The sequence below is a fragment of the Typopeltis vanoorti genome, chromosome 11 (assembly GCF_054136105.1).
Source record: "Typopeltis vanoorti isolate ZY-2024b chromosome 11, IOZ_Tvanoo_1.0, whole genome shotgun sequence".
NCBI lineage: Eukaryota > Metazoa > Arthropoda > Arachnida > Uropygi > Thelyphonidae > Typopeltis > Typopeltis vanoorti.
The window spans coordinates 68,049,084-68,065,705 of record NC_143559.1 but is presented as its reverse complement, the minus strand read 5'-3'; the positions used below and the strand labels follow the sequence as shown (position 1 = coordinate 68,065,705).

The window sequence follows — 16,622 nt, the reverse complement described above, 5'->3', positions numbered from 1 at the left end:
CCTTTAACATTTCAGGTTTCTGATTACTTTTTCTACTTTAAATATGGAATTGTATTTCTGACTGCATTCGTGTTGGGAGTTTTCTACCACTGTGCTAACACTCTCGTTTCATTTAGCAGTCATTCAAAGTAATTACTCCAGACATCTAGAATATCTTTATCTTCAGTTTTCATGTTACCTTTATCATCTCTGATTCCTTTTATAGTACTTTTTCCTGGATTTGTAAGCTTTTCAGCAGCCTCCAGAATATTTTGCCACCTTCTGATATTTATTTTCTATGTTCTTACCAAAGAGGACTCTGATAAGAACACAGAACGTCTTCTATGACTTCTGTTTAGCTAGTTTTACACAGTGCTTTTTATGTTTTTCTCTGTATTCTCTAAGAGCACAAGCTGACTTACTTGCTACTAACTTTCAGTATGCTTTCTTCTTTTATATAACTGTCTTTTTAACTGAAGTCCGCCATGGAGTTCTGATTTTTCTATTCTTACAGATAATCTCACCACATACCTCTCCGGATGAACCAATCAATGTTTTGTTCAGCATTTGTCACTGAGTCTTCAGAATTTGGTCCTTGTTTTCAAACTCTTTCATTTTTTCTGGAATGATGTTTGTATACGATGGTGGTTTGAAAAGTTCTCGGCCTCGACCACAGATGGCAACACGATTAGTAAGATTTTTTTTTTCCAAGTTGGTACATCTGTCATAAGCATTCATTTGAAATTGCAAGTCATTCTATCAAGTAGTTTGTTTTAAACAGCTGCCTGAAGCAAAAGTGTTGTCTGTATTCCTTGAAATGGATAAAATCGAGTATCGTGCGGTTATAAAATTCTTTGTAATATAAGGTTTAATGACAAAAGAAATTCATTCGAAGTTCATAAAAGTTTATGGGAACTCTTCTTCGTTTTCGACAATTAAGAAATGGACTGCTGAGTTTAAATGTGTTGAAGGACGTCCAAAAAGTATAACAACATCAGAAATCATTGATCAAGTGCACGATATGGTATTGGATGACTGGCAAGTCAAAGTGCTTGAAATTGCTGAGACTATAGGCATTTCAAAAGAACGTGTAGGATATATTTTGCATGAAGAATTGCAAATGAAAAAGCTTTGCACAGGATGGGTGCCACACTTGTTCATAGCAGATCAAAAATGCATTCGCATGAAAATCTCTGAACAGTGCTTGGAGTGTTTTAACAAGAATAAAACTGATTTTGTGCGTCGATTTATTACTATGGAAGAGACTTGGATTCACCATTACACACCAGAATCCAAACAGCAGTGAAAACAGTGGACAGAAGCCGGTTGTTCAGCACCAAAGAAGACAAAGTCGGTTCCATCAGCAGGAAAGGTCATGGCATCGGTGTTTTGGGATGCTAAAGGCATTTTGTTTATTAATTATATTGAAAAGGGTAAAACAATAACTGGGGAATATTATTCTGATCTTTTAACCAGACTAGATGCTGGAGCATTGTGAGAAAAGACCCAGTTTGCAGAAGAAAAAAATCATCTTTCATCAGGACAATGCAGCTGCCCACAAAGGCGTTTTGGCAATGGGAAAATTAAGGGATCTGCACTATGAATTGTTGGAACATCCACTCTATTCCGCAGAGTTGGCTCCCTCTGACTTCTATTTCTTCCCAAAACTAAAACTCTTCCTCGCTGGTCAGCATTTTTCTTCGAATCAAGAGGTGACTACAGCTGTAGAGGAGTATTTTGTAGATCTTACTGAGAACCACTACAGGGACAGGATAATGGCACTGGAGCATCACTGGAATAAATGTATTAATCTTAAGGGAGATTATGTTGAAAAATAAAAATAAATTTGAAATTATAAATTCGTTTTTTCATTGTTAGGCCGAGAACTTTTCAGATCACCCTTGTATTTGAGCCCTGGAAAAAATGAAAGCCCCGAAATCAAATCCTCTGTATACTGTTGTGTCCTGAACCATTTGGAAAACATCACTATGAAATGCAACATAATCAAAGAGACTTCCTACTCCATTCTTTAGATCTCTAACAAGGACCAGCTTTTCCTTTTTCATTGTGCCAGCTACCTTGTCTAACACCTCAAAAAAAATTCCTTCATTTCTTTGTTGGTAGAACCTTCTGTGGGATCATAAGCACAAATGTCTTGTTATCCATTTCCCCATTGTGATATTTGCCCACATCACTTTACTTGATACTGACTGCCATTTAAGAAGATTATCCTCATATTTAGTGTTGAATGCTAAGACTACTCCCTCTTTTCCCTGATTGTCATTGCCTGAATATAACATTTTGTATTTGTCGCTTAGAAAGTGCTCACCTGTTTTTGTCTTCTTTGTTTCGGTCATGCTAATTATGTCAATCTGATACTTATCTAATTCTTCTGCTAATGCAAATCTTGAAGTCTGTTGATGTTAAGTCGAGACATATTCCGTGATTGTTCCAGTAGCTGACTTTTCGTTGGTCACTCTGGTTCCCTGACGAAAACAGCAGTTCCGCCATCATAAAATTCTGTCATGTTGTACCATCGTTTTACATTGTGATTTAAGCCAGTAAGAATACAATTTGGTCAGCTAAATCCTCAAATTGTCAGCCAATCCTCATGCATTCAGTATTTAGGTAGATACCTAAAATAGTGCACCATGAAGAGGAGAGAATTGGACATTAGGTTAGTAACCCCAGTCAGTTCTCTGTATTCCTTAAAAGACTACATGAAGGTCTCCTCTGAATTATACAGTTTTGGACCATAACACCCCTCTGAGAGCTCTGAGAAAAATTAGAGAAGTGAACTAATGGCATCAATGACAGAATCACATGAAAAATGAAGATAATAGGAAGGATCTTGATATCGTTAGCATTCAAGAATGTTCAAGCGGGCTAAGGTAGTATGGTAACTTATACAGAAGATGAGAGGAAAGCCTGTAAAAACATGTGATTTGTGTGAGGATGGCAGGAAAAAAATCCAGCAAAAGACTAAGATCTAAGTCTGATGCAGTTAGAAGTGCTTTAGAAGACTGAGATGACAGATAAGACCAAATGGAGATCTCACAAATAACAGATTAATCTGGAAGAAAATTGTTAATAGTAAGTTAACAATTAGTAATAACTGTACTGCAAATGTAGTTATGTAGTATTACCGTCATATCCTGTACACCCTTTGAGAATACATATTAGGAATTTGTTGTAATAAAGCTACCAGCTGGTGTAGTGATAATATACAATTAAGAAGAGGGTCATTTTCATTTCCATAATGTGTTATCATAATCATAACACATTATGGAAATGAAAATGACCCTCTTCTTAATAGTAAGCCACACACGCTAGCTGCCATGACTTATTCTTTATTGCAATGATACCACATGAAATCAAATTTTCAATCATTAAAAATGCAACTTTACAGAACAGTTACAGTTTTCTAAATTGTTAAATTTTGTGTGAATATTATTGCACAGAGTTGTATTTATAAAATAAATCCAATTTTTAATTTCACATGAAAAGTACATTTGATGTGAAATTCCAAAAACAAGTTACCTGAGGATATCTTTCTGTACATTCAAACGGGAAATACATTTTTCTAGACTTTTCAGCTCTTCTTCTAGCTCTTTCCTGTAAATATAATTCATTAGGTTTATCAACATAGAAACAACTTCATGTTATTATTGTCTTAAAAATTTAAAACTCAACACAGCATTTAATCATGAAACAACCTAGATCTTATACATAATAAAAAACAGACTCAAAGTAAAGTGACAGAACTCTTATTATAACGTATACATGGTTTAGTAAAAACCATGTATACATTACTAAATAAGCTGATAAACTTATTTTACTATCTGTCCTACATTTAAGTGGGAATTAATCAACTTTATGCATATGTAGCATTAATGTGCTATAGGTGTCTACAACCTTTCAGAAGAAGATTGTTCACTCACTCACTCACTCACACACACACACACACACACACACACACACACACACACACACACACACAGAGAAAAAGAGAGAAAGAGAGAGAAATAATTATAACAATAAATAAAATAATTAAAGTACATACGTTTTAAGAAGAGATATACTGAACGAAGTATCATAATATGTTTAGGGGATTGTTTAAAAATATAAAATTATCCTCATCTCTTAACACTTGTATGCACTCCCTCTGTACCATGTACTTTCAAACCCAAATCTGACAGTAATATGGTTGGTTCCTATTCCTGCAATCTGCTAAGTCAGTTAACTGGGTCTGGTCAATTTATCAGGGATAGAAAAACTCAAGTTTCCAAAAGGAAAAACTTTTCCACTTATTTATAAAACTGGGTTCATCAAAACCTAAATGGAATGTGAATGCTAGTCTTCCAACTGGAAGACTAGCATTCACATTCATTGAATGTCCACCTAAGGGAGCAAAAACTCTCGGTAGTAAGGAAACTGAAGTGTCAGAGAGGTTAATTTTCTGGAAGCAAACTCTCAGTTGGCGCATAAAGAATTTACTAAAATAAAGAGCCAAAAGGCTTCACCTTCAGCGATATTATATAAATTAAATGGATATTAAATCCAACATCATTTCAAAGCCAAATACAGAAACTATAAAAGTATTATCTCCAGTATAATATGATACTGGATATCTCATCGTGCCAAAGTGCATAATGCGCACGATTCCAGCCTATTCAACTCATTCTGCAGGTACTGCATATTAACCACACCCCTGTTTACCCTACCTAATTTGCATCTCCACAAATAGCTGTGTCGTCGTTCAAATCCTTCCTGATGTCATTAATGTATAAATTGAATAACAATGGACCAAGGACTGATACTTGTGCCACACTACTGATTACCTTCAATCTTCCAGACTCACATCCCAATGCATCATTCCTGTAATTGCATTAAAATGGTAACTTTGTAGTGTACTAAAACCATGCTATTATATTATGAACTTTGGTACTGGATATAATATAACAGCAGTAGAACTACAGTCTAAGCAAGCCTATTCAAAGCACTAATGATTTTTTTTATGTGAATCTCACTCATGAAATGTTGTTAGTAATGCATAAATTACTAATGTAATTAATGAATTACTACAGGTTAAGAATTAAATAAACTGCTTATTGTTAACTATATCTTATATTTGGTGTAGCATTAATTATTATTATTAAGCAAGATCTCCAGGGAACCAGGGACTCATTGAGGGAAGACATATCTGCACCAGCTGTCATATCTGTTCTTGAATTCATTCATACAATTAGCAACCACCACATTAAATGGCAATCCATTCCAATCATACACCACTCTATGAGAGAAAAATTTAGCCCTCAGCTCTCTTGACAGCATTCATTCTCAATTTCTAAAGATGCCCTCATGTCCTTTCCCCACTTTCCAAAAAATGAAAAATTCTATGTACTGAAATCCTGTAAGACCTTTTCAGAAGTATGTTAAGTCTCAATCATATCACCCTGCTTTCTCCAGTTGGGTAGTGTGTGCAGATTGCAAATTCTGTATCTATCTTCATAATCAGTATTCCACAATTCTGATGTCATTTTTAACACTCTTCTTTGCACTCTCTCTCTCTCTACTGTGTCAGAATCACCACAGAAACTAGGAGACAGACCTGCATGCAATAGTCTAAGTGAGGTCTTATCAAAGCCTTGTAATAAGGGCAAAATTCAAAGAGAAGGACTTCCTTCTCTTTGAATGTCCACCTAAGGGAGCAAAAACTCTCGGTAGTAAGGAAACTGAAGTGTCAGAGAGGTTAATTTTCTGGAAGCAAACTCTCAGTTGGTGCATAAAGAATTTACTAAAATAAAGAGCCAAAAGGCTTCACCTTCAGCGATATTATATAAATTAAATGGATATTAAATCCAACATCATTTCAAAGCCAAATACAGAAACTATAAAAGTGTTATCTCCAGTATAATATGATACTGGATATCTCATCGTGCCAAAGTGCATAATGCGCACGATTCCAGCCTATTCAACTCATTCTGCAGGTACTGCATATTAACCACACCCCTGTTTACCCTACCTAATTTGCATCTCCACAAATAGCTGTGTCGTCGTTCAAATCCTTCCTGATGTTATTAATGTATAAATTGAATAACAATGGACCAAGGACTGATACTTGTGCCACACTACTGATTACCTTCAATCTTCCAGACTCACATCCCAATACACAACTTTTGATATCTGTCAGCCAGCCTCTTATCCATGCTGTATTCTGTCAAAAGCCTTAGCAAAATTCAAAATTATCTAGTGTATCCATTCTCCTTGTCTAACTCAATGCCAACATTATTACTGAATGTGAGCAAATTGCTCAAACATGACCTTCCCTTAGTAAACCCATGCTGTTCATTGCAGAGTATAGTTTTCATCCATTTCAGTATGCTAGTCCTAACCAGCTTTTCCAAAATGTGTGGTAATAATTTGTCAGCATCCCTGGAGTGGTAATAATCCAAAGATTATTACCACTCCAAAGATGCTGACAAGACGTTAGTTGGATACATCAATCTTTGCACCACCCTTGTGCAATGGGATTACCATACATTCTTTCCTTCCCTATGGAATCTTCCGTGTTCTGAGTCTCAATTTATATAGCCTGGTTGGGGTGCTTAAGGGTCAAAGCTGTATAACTGAGAGGAGACCTCCACATAGCCTTTAAAGGAATGCGGAGAACCGACCAAGAGCTTCTAACCTAATGTCCAATCCTCACCTTCTCGTGGTGCACCCTGTTGGGTATCTACCTGGATGCTGAACAAAAGAGGATGGGCTGGCAATTTGGGATTTAGCTGACCAAATTGTATTCCTATCGGTTAAACCAAAATACAAAATGATGGTACAACATGACAAAATTTCATGCCGGCTGGGGTGTCGCCTGGTTAAACAAGGCCCCCGCATTGTTTTCGCCAAGGGAACCAGGGTGAACAGCAAAAAGTCAGCTACTGGAACAAATCTGAAAACACACCCCAACTCAACATCACCAGAGTTAAAGATCGGAACTATCAACATAAGAAGCCTGAATGGCAAAGAAATAGAGCTAGCGGAGGAATTAGAAAAAGACAAAAACTGGTGAGATCTTTCTGAGCAATAAATACAAAATGTTATATTCAGGCAATGACAATCAAGGAAAAGAAGGAGTAGCCCATAGTATTCAACAGAAAATATGAGGCTCATCTTCTTGAATGGCAGGCAGTGTCAAGTAGAGTGATTTGGGCAAATATCAGAATGGGGAACTGGATAATGAGACTTATTTGTGCCTAGGATCCCACAGAAGGTTCTACTAAGGTAGAAGTGGAGGAATTTTTTGAGGATCTAGAGAAAGCTACTGACACAATGAAAAAGTTGGTCCTTGTTGGGGATCTAAATAGCACAGTAGGAAGTGATTGCCAGACATACAAAAATGTTTTGGGAAAATTTGGAGAAAAGAGTAAAGCTAATAATAATGGCAAATACCTGTTGGATTTCTGCTCATGACGTGGACTGGTTATTACTAACACCAACATAAAAATGTGCACAAATTCACATGGAGAGAAGAGGCAAGGAATAAGTCATCACTATCAACAATAACATTGACTATGTTATTGTTGATAGTGATGTTTTCTCCCTGGTGCAGGACACCAGAGTGTACAGAGGATTTGAAATTGGAAGTGATCACTATTTGGTCTTGAGAAGGATAAAATTGAATTTCATATTGAAAAGAATAACATGTAAGAAAGTTTTAAAGCGAATAAAAGTTGAGCAGCTCTCAGATGTGAACTGTAGACTAAAATATACAAAGATTATTGAAGGAAAAATGAAAGAGTTTGAGAATAGGAACCAAACATTGGAGATTCAATGGCAAGCCTTGAAGAAAACCCTGATTGATTCAGCTAAAGAGGCATGTGGTGAAGTTGTCTGCAAGGATAGAAAAATTAGAACTCCATGGTGTACACAGGAAGTTAAAGAGGCAGCGAAGGAAAAGAAGAGAGCATAACAAAAATTCCTGGCAATTAAGTCAGCTTGTGCTCTCAGAGAATACAGAGATGAATAAAAGAAAGCTAAACATTGTGTAAAACTAGCTAAACAAAAGTCATGGGAGGACTTTGGCAAGATCATAGAAAAAAATTTCAAGAAGGTGGTAAGATATTCTGGAGGTTGTTGAAGAAGCTTAGGAATGAAGGAGAGAGTGCTGTAAAAGGAGTTAGAGATGATAAACGTGACATAAAAACGGAAGAAAAAGATATCCTGGAAGTATGGAGTAATTACTTTGAAAATTTGCTAAATGAAATAAGCAATGATGACAGCACAGTTATAAAAAACTCTGACCAGGGATGCAGTCAGGAATACTTATCCATACTTGAAGTAGAAAAAGCCATCAAAGGCTTGAAATGTGGAAATGCAGCAGGAGTAGATGATATTCAACCAGAAATGCTGAAGTATGGTGGTAAAAAAGAATTACCTATGGTAAAAAAGAATGAACTATGCAGTGCAGCCACTGCATAGTTCAGAATGCTTGGACAGAGGGATGAATTCCAGATGATTGGAGTAGAGCTCTCATAGTACCCATATATAAAAAAAAGGAAATGAAATTGAATGTGAGAATTACAGAGGTATATCCCTACTGAGTGTTCCTGGTAAGATATATGCAAGTAGACTTGAGAAACGGTTGTGGAAGAAAAGAAGAATTCTTCTTTTCTTCCACAAGAAAAGAATTCTTCTTTTCTTGTGGAAGAATTGTGGAAGAAAAGCTTGGTGAAGAACAAGCTGGATTCAGGCCAAATAGAGGCTGTCAGTATCAGATCTTCACTTTACGACAAATAGTCGAGAAAGCATGGGAATATAACAAAGATCTGTATTTAAGTTTTGTCGATTTGGAAAAGGCATATGACAAGGTGCCAAGAGAGAAGCTATTCAATACGCTGCAGTTATATGGTGTCAATGGGGCATTATATCAAGCAATACTTAGTCTTTATTTGAGTTGTGAGTCAGCAGTTAGAATTGAAGGAAGTACAGGAAGATGGTTTAATGTTAAATCTGGTGTGAGACAAGGATGTACATTATCCCCTCTGTTATTCATTATCTATATGGATCACATTATGAAGGAATGTGGTATTAAACCTGATATCAAAATTGGAGATGTTAATGTCAGCTCTTTGCTTTATGCGGATGATGTTATACTTCTAAATAAATCCGCTGCAAGTCTGCAAGATTCTCTGACTAAACTGAATAACTGTTGTAATAGATATGGTATGAATGTCAGCATTAAAAAGACAAAGACAATGAAAATAGGCAAAATCACTGAAAATGTCAACTGTGTTGTGAATGGAGAACCTGTGGAACAAGTAAAACATTTCCGCTACTTAGGCACGATTTTTAGTGAAGATGGTAAATTAAATATTGAAATAGACAACAGAATCAACAAAGCTGGTATGGTAGGAAGTCAAATGAATAAATTCATATGGAATAGGAGAGAAATTAGTGGAACACTAAATTAGCTGTATACAAGACAGTTCAAACCTGTTTTAACTTATCGATCTGAGAGCTGGGTCAGAAGTAAAACACTTGACCAAAGATTAGAGACTGCAGATATGAGAGTCCTGAGAAAGATTAGAGGCGTGAACAGATGGCATCAATGGCAATATCATATTTAAAAACGATTATATTAGGAAAGAACTTGACATTGTCAGCATCCAGGAATGCATTGGCAGAGCTAATCTCAGGTGGTATGGTCACTTAAACAGAATGGGTGAGGAAAGATTAGAAAACAAGTCTTCTCTGCCAAGTTAGCAGGAAAACGACCCAGAGGAACACCAAGATATAGGTGGATTGATACGGTACAAAGCGGCTTAGACGATATAAGATCTGGTAATGTTGGAGTCTTGACAAGTAACAGACTGATTTGGAGGAAAATTGTAGATAGGAAGTTAGTAATGATGTAAATTTTTCATGTAGTACTATCATATCCTGTACACCCCTTGAGGAATTTGATGATGATGATTAAAGGAATAGCCACTCCCGCTGAACATTCTTTTAGCATCCGTGCTAATATCATCGGTGCCCATTGCAGATTTCTTATTCAGTTTGTGAAAGAGCTCTAGAATCTCCTTCTCATACACCTGAGTTTCTTCATCCACTGAAGAGGGAGCTGTGAGCTCAATGTTATATACACCAGGCTGATAGCTTTTAGAAAAATGGCCACTCATTAGTTGAACGATTTCTTCTGCATCTGTCACCTGCATACCATGTGCATTCAATAGTTTTCTTTCATATTGATTCATTGATAGAATTCTTTTGGGTTGTCTTTAGCTTGCAGAGTTTCTATTCCATACTCACCTTCTATTCATACTCAGACTTTCCATGCTACAGTTGCTTAGACTCTTCTGTCCTGCTGCTTATAATTTTCATGACTGGCATCATACTTATGCACACGGTAGTCCTTCCACATCATCTTTTTCTTACAAATCTCTTACTTAATTAGATTACACATCCATTTCACTCCTACTCTATTAAGGGCGCTGATATGATTGAGACTTACAAACTTCTGAACAGGTCATACAGGATTTCAATTGATGGAATTTTTCGCTTTATGGAGGGTAGAGAATGAGAGGGCATCCTTGGAAGATGAGAATGAATGCCGCTAAAAAGAGTGTGAGGGGTAGATTTTTCTCTCAGAGGGTGGTGCATGATTGGAATAAATTGCCATTGGATGTTGAGAGTGCAAGCAGTGTGAATGAATTCAAGAATAAGTATGATAGCTGGTGTGCGTGTAGTATGTGGCCTCCCTCAATGAGTCTGTGACGCCCTGGAGGTATCTCTTAACAATAACAATAAACACCTGGATATTGAAGTATGCAATGTCAAGGTTTTGCAGATCTTAATAGATCTCATCTTAGTAAAGTGGGTAAATACTACTTTGATTTTATATTCCTTAAGTATTTTGGCTAGTTTTATGGACACAGAGCTAACATATGGGAGCATGATGAATCCTCTGTTTTCTTCTTGATTAGAAATTTCTCTGGTCTCATGTCAGTTGAGTAGAATGAAGATGGTATGCACACTATAGCCATTCTGAAGGAAAGTTTTTCTTAAATGTTGAAGTTCTTTGGCTAGTTCATCCTTGTCAGTGATGAGTCAATGGGCTCTTGCTCTTAGTGTGGAAAGGTCTATAATTTTTGAGGTCTATAATGATAGGATGAGGCATGTAGATATCTATCAATATGTGTGTGCTTTCAAAATATAGAGACTTTTAATTTATTCAATTCCTTAGTTAGTAGAAGGTCCAGAAATGGGAGTGAACCATTAGATTATAATTCATAGGTGAATTTTATGTTAGGGTGTTGAATGATTCCGATATTCATGAAAAAGCAGAAGTGAAGGTAGTCCATGGTTTTCCAGACTAAGAACATATCATCAACATACCTTTTCCATAATTTTATTTTATGATGGTATTCTAGTCAGCCTGGTTGGCTGAGTGGTTAGCATATTCACTCTCCAGCCAAGAGGCTGCAGGTTTGAATCCTACCATGGAAGTTTATGATTGTCCTACTTACACTGTATGGAAAGGGCATCTGTCAAAACATGGTGAGGTACAGCACCAATGGATGCCAAATGTGAAAAAAAAATTTTATGGTGTTCTTCTAGGACCTAGTTTTCAAGTGTTTCCATATAAAGATTTACTAAAACTGGCAAAAGAGGCCTGCCCATTGCTAGACCAGAGTTCTGTTTGTATACCGAAAAAAAAAAAAAAAAAAAAAAAAAATATATATATATATATATATATATATATATATATATATATATGATACAATAATATTTTATATATATATATATATATAATTATGTGTGATTTGAAACTGAGAAGCAGCCACTCCGATTCAAGTTTAGATAATGGAACAAGACTTCAGTGCTTTTTTAAATAAATGTTCAAATTTATGGTGATACTGTTGGAGTGAGTGTTTCCAGGACCATAAGGTATTGTGGTCAGTATCTATTTCATGATATGCAAGGCCAGGCTTCCTAATGATGGTGTTTAGGATTAGCAGCAGATTAAAAAATCCTAATCTTAATAAATATGGTTGTTTTAAACTTCCCAAGAGTTGGGAAACTTTAATTCTTAGGCCTCCCTGCCGACAGCACCCATAGAGGGTGCCGCTCATAGGACTTTAGGCTTTCAGTCAAATCTTTTCAGCTTACTGTTTTGTGCAATTTTGTGTGAGTTTTTATAATTTTAATATTGTCTCCCTGACAATTACTCAGTGATGACTAAGACAAAATATAGGATTAAATAAATGCATGATTAATTATTTATTTGTGCTATTTTTATTCTATTAAATCTTATGAGTTTATTTAAAGGAAGTGTTGAAGCTTTGTTCTATCATCCAAACTTGAAAGTGAAACCCGACCCTTTCACTTTCAAAAATATGGGAAAGTCTTATTCTAATCACACACATATTAATTTTTTAATAATACAATGAAGCACTAGCTAATAATATTATGTTTCCTGAGTTTTTGCTTTGTGCTCTCATGTATAGCATCACATGGTTTTCGCTGCTTTAAATTTGTCCATTGTTCTAGTTCTACCTTGTATTCTATTACCTAATGGCATTGAAGATGATCAGTGATTTTCAGATTGAAATATATGGCTTTTTAATAAATTTTATTCATCCTTTTGTTGTGTTTTCAGAAAATTTTCTGTGGATCCACCAAATAAAAATCACTGCCAAAATTAATAGGATATCAGGAAAAATTTGAAAAAAAGTTTTTTTTTTTTTCCAGTTTAAAAAAAAAAATTAAATAAAATAACTTGCTTTCAACAAAATCCAAAATTATGTAGCTTTACATCCGTTCAGATTTCACTAGGAATGACCATTTCAAAATATAATCAACACTCACTATTATAGCAAGTGCCATGTTGAATTAACTATTACCAGACTATTAGAAATATTGCCCTAGTTAAAGTCCAATAATATCAGTGTAACAATAAATGAAATTCACTACATTAAATTATAGTCAGAAATGTAGTAAAACCAGCTTAATTTGAACTCACCTGTTTTTTGATGGTGTACCTTTCGGATTAATACTACTTAGTAATTTTTGTAAATTTTCATTATCTAAAATACCCTGTGATGATAACTCAAGTGCTTTGTATCTAGAAAAAATATAATATATAAAAAATAAATGTTTGTTTTAAATAGATATTATTTAATCATCAAATACATATATTGTATAAATGCCAATAATAATCTTTAACAATAGTTTGAATAGCCTCTAATGCTGGACTATGAATGGCTGAAGTTGGGAAGCTATTGTTTTTTGAATACATCCAACTTTTAATACTAATGTTTTAATATTATTATTATCATCAGACTTCTACGGAGTCAAATAAGGATGACAAACATGATGACACAGGGGGTCCTCCATCACACACACAACTCATTAAACCATTGACTCGAATGCAAAAAAACCTACTCCTCATCCCTTACTCCTACCCTCCTTATACAGCTTCCAGAGATGGCTTCTTGTTCTCCACCCATTTAACTCCTTACCAGCTTATATGTCTTGATCAGTGGCATCGCATGCCCATTTAGGTTGGGTGTGATGTCGTGTAGGTTATGCAACCCGCACTACAAAATTCATGTCAATTTGACTGATTGCTTTTTTACTGATGTATAAAATTTTAAAAATCCATAGCACATCAGCACTTATCTTAACGTGTCCATTGCAATTAACTGTAGGATAACTTTGAATACTTTAAGTTATCAATTAATATAATTTGAAATATGGAAAGCATAAAGGTTGAATGAAAAATATCTATGCTTCATGCATACCCTTTTATGTGGGAAACACATATGGTTTATGCTTTGTGGGGGAGATTAGATTATCATTGAATTTTAATATGATTTTTAAACAGAGCCATATAATACACATAAAAATTGGAAAAAGTAATCACTTGGGTAATTATTTTTCTGGAATCAACCAAAGAAAGGCTGAAATAACTTAAATAAAAAAAAATCAAAAAAAAAATCAGCTAATGCCTTTTTATTCCCGTATACAGGGAGTAGGTGAGGCCATTTAGCCCTATCTAACTTTTGGAGACTGAGTGGGCAGTTCAATCTCCACTGGTACCAATCAGAGATAGATGGCCCAAGGCGATGTCGTGTAGGTTATGCAACCCGCACTACAAAATTCACGTCAATTTGACTGATTGCTTTTTTACTGATGTATAAAATTATACATCAGTAAAATCTCTCTTCACTGTGTACTGCTTGGGTACACAGTGAAGAGAGATGGCTCAAATATGCCGCCATCTCGTGGTCCCTAACACAATATATTTAATGTCTGAAATAATGTGGGTTCTACGGTCGATTTTCTTGAGTTTCCGGGACGAAAAACCCGAGTTTCCGGGAGGAAAAACCCGCTTGCCCGTGCCAGAGATCGACTAACTCAGGAACTGGTCGGAAAAAGGCTTAGAAAAATTTCCTCTAGTCACCGACTAGACTCGAAACCAAGTCTTCCTTCCTGCGGCCAAGTGCCGTGGTGAGCAAACGCCACATCCACTGAGCTACATGGGCTCTTCTGAAATAACTTATTTTATTTAATTATTTATTTATTTATTAATTGTTTATTAATTTATTATTTATACACAAGTTCCAACCATCTTCAACTATAAGCATACAATAAATTAACGATGCCAGGAAATTATATATATTCTTGGTTTAATCCTATATCCAAGTGTAAGCAGACAAAGTTTGCTCATTGAGTAATTTCAGGACTGGGCAAGTCGTTTAGAGGCTAATGACTTTGCATCACTTGCCTTAGTATCCCATAATGCAAAGCACATATCCTTATGGACATGACTAATGCTATGCATTATGGGAAGTGTCACTACCCAGACTGGTTTCGACCTTTATTGATGTCTCATCAGTGAGAGTCAGATCCAGAAGTGATACCGAGGTTGAAGTAATGCAGAGGTGATCTTTCTCTAATGTATCTCTAGTCCACAGTATTTTAGTATTAAGGTGTGGCACCTTTTGGCTACTTGTATGGAAATATGACTTCACACACAAACTTTGTTTACTTACACTTGGATAAAAGGGAATATAATTACACTGGGAATATAATTTCTTGGCATCTCTTATAGTATAACTAAGTGGAAAAACTTTCAAAATCATACAATTCGCAAAAGCTCTGGCACAAAATGGGACATTCAGTAGATCATCAACACTGTTTCCCAATGTAAATACAGTAAACCCTCGATTTAACAGACCTCGATTAAACGGAAAAAATTTCCGGTCAATATGTCAGGTGAAAATTAACACCCTGTTAATTTTAAAATGATTTTAACCAAGATTTGCTTATAATTAAATTAACAGGTTATTTTTGTTATTAATTTCCTGTTATTTTTAACAAATTTTGGCAAATAGGCCAGCATATGTTGGAAAAACACTGTAGTAATTTAGCTGACATAAATGAGTCACTGGTCATAAAACATTAGAATGTGATCACAACAATTGCACTGTAATTGGTTCTTTTGTTGTGTGGCGTGACTTTCTGTGGAAGTTTTATTACACACATTTTCATAATTTTAGGGAGTTAATTATAAAAAAAAAGCAGAATTCAAAAGTTCAAAAAAAAAAAAAAAAAAATTTATAATTTTTTCAAAGCAGGATTACTTAAACCAAGCATCTCAACATCAAACATTAACTTCACATTAACTTATCTAAAAGTGTGAAAATTGTGTTAAAAATTGTGTGTAAAACAATTTTTTTGTTATTACAGTGCCAATATTGATAAAATTGCAGTATAATGTTACAGATATTTTTATTTTAAAAAATTTGCGATTTAAAGGACACCCCTTAGCTCCTATTAGTCTGTTACTGTGTGGGCAAAAAATTTATAAATTATTTATAGAAAATTATATATTAAAAACTTGTCTATATTGGTGTCCTGCTAGTGACTGGTGGAGGAGAATTACTGGTGTTAATTCCCTTCAGGAGGATTTGAACAGACTTCTAGCTTGGACAAATATATGGGTTGTTAGTTTTAATATTAATAAATGCAATCTGCCACACTTTGAACACAGAGATCTTGGTGGAACTATACAAAGAGGTGAACAAGATTGAGATTTGAGATGATGACTCAAGTTTAGAAGGCATATTGCAAGTGATGCAAAGATTGCCTTGCTGCTATAATAAGGAGTACACAGACAAGAAGAGATAAGAAGGTGACTGAGTTACTGTATAAAGCATCATTCACACCAAATAAGGACTGCTGTGCCAAAATTGGTCACTAGTTTTTTGTGATGTGGTAACATTGGGAAAGGACCAAACGTGTTACCAAGGCAATATCAAGACTCTGGAATGTTGGCTGTGTGTGTGTGTGCGCATGCGTGTGTGAGTGCATGTGCACGCACGAGAGAGAGAGAGAGAGGTTAAAGGAATGTAAATTGCAAAGTGCAGAAAATAGGTGATGTGATAGTCATTTAAGTTAGCAAGGGGATTTATAAAAAGTGTAAAACGTATGATGGAAAGAACAAGAAGCCTCTCTGAAAGATATGTAAAGGTGTAGTGAAGAAAGTCGTGAGGAGTAGATCTTTTAAATAGAGAATTGTCAGTGAATGAAATACATTATCACAATGCATTGTGAATGGTGGGAGTGTTAAAGATGCA

General features: G+C 35.4%; 1 protein-coding gene across 1 annotated transcript in view; it reads right to left on the bottom strand.

The window, feature by feature from the left end:
* The window catches only part of LOC150101694 (HAUS augmin-like complex subunit 3), a 203,207-nt gene that overhangs the window by 164,058 nt on the left and 22,527 nt on the right, over positions 1 to 16,622 (bottom strand). The window contains exons 3-4 of the mRNA XM_090400697.1: positions 13,001 to 13,102; positions 3,520 to 3,594 (exon numbers count right to left, since the gene is read on the bottom strand). Coding sequence (XP_090256823.1) covers positions 3,520 to 3,594; positions 13,001 to 13,102 — 177 coding nt within the window. The remainder of the gene's footprint in view (positions 1 to 3,519; positions 3,595 to 13,000; positions 13,103 to 16,622) is intronic.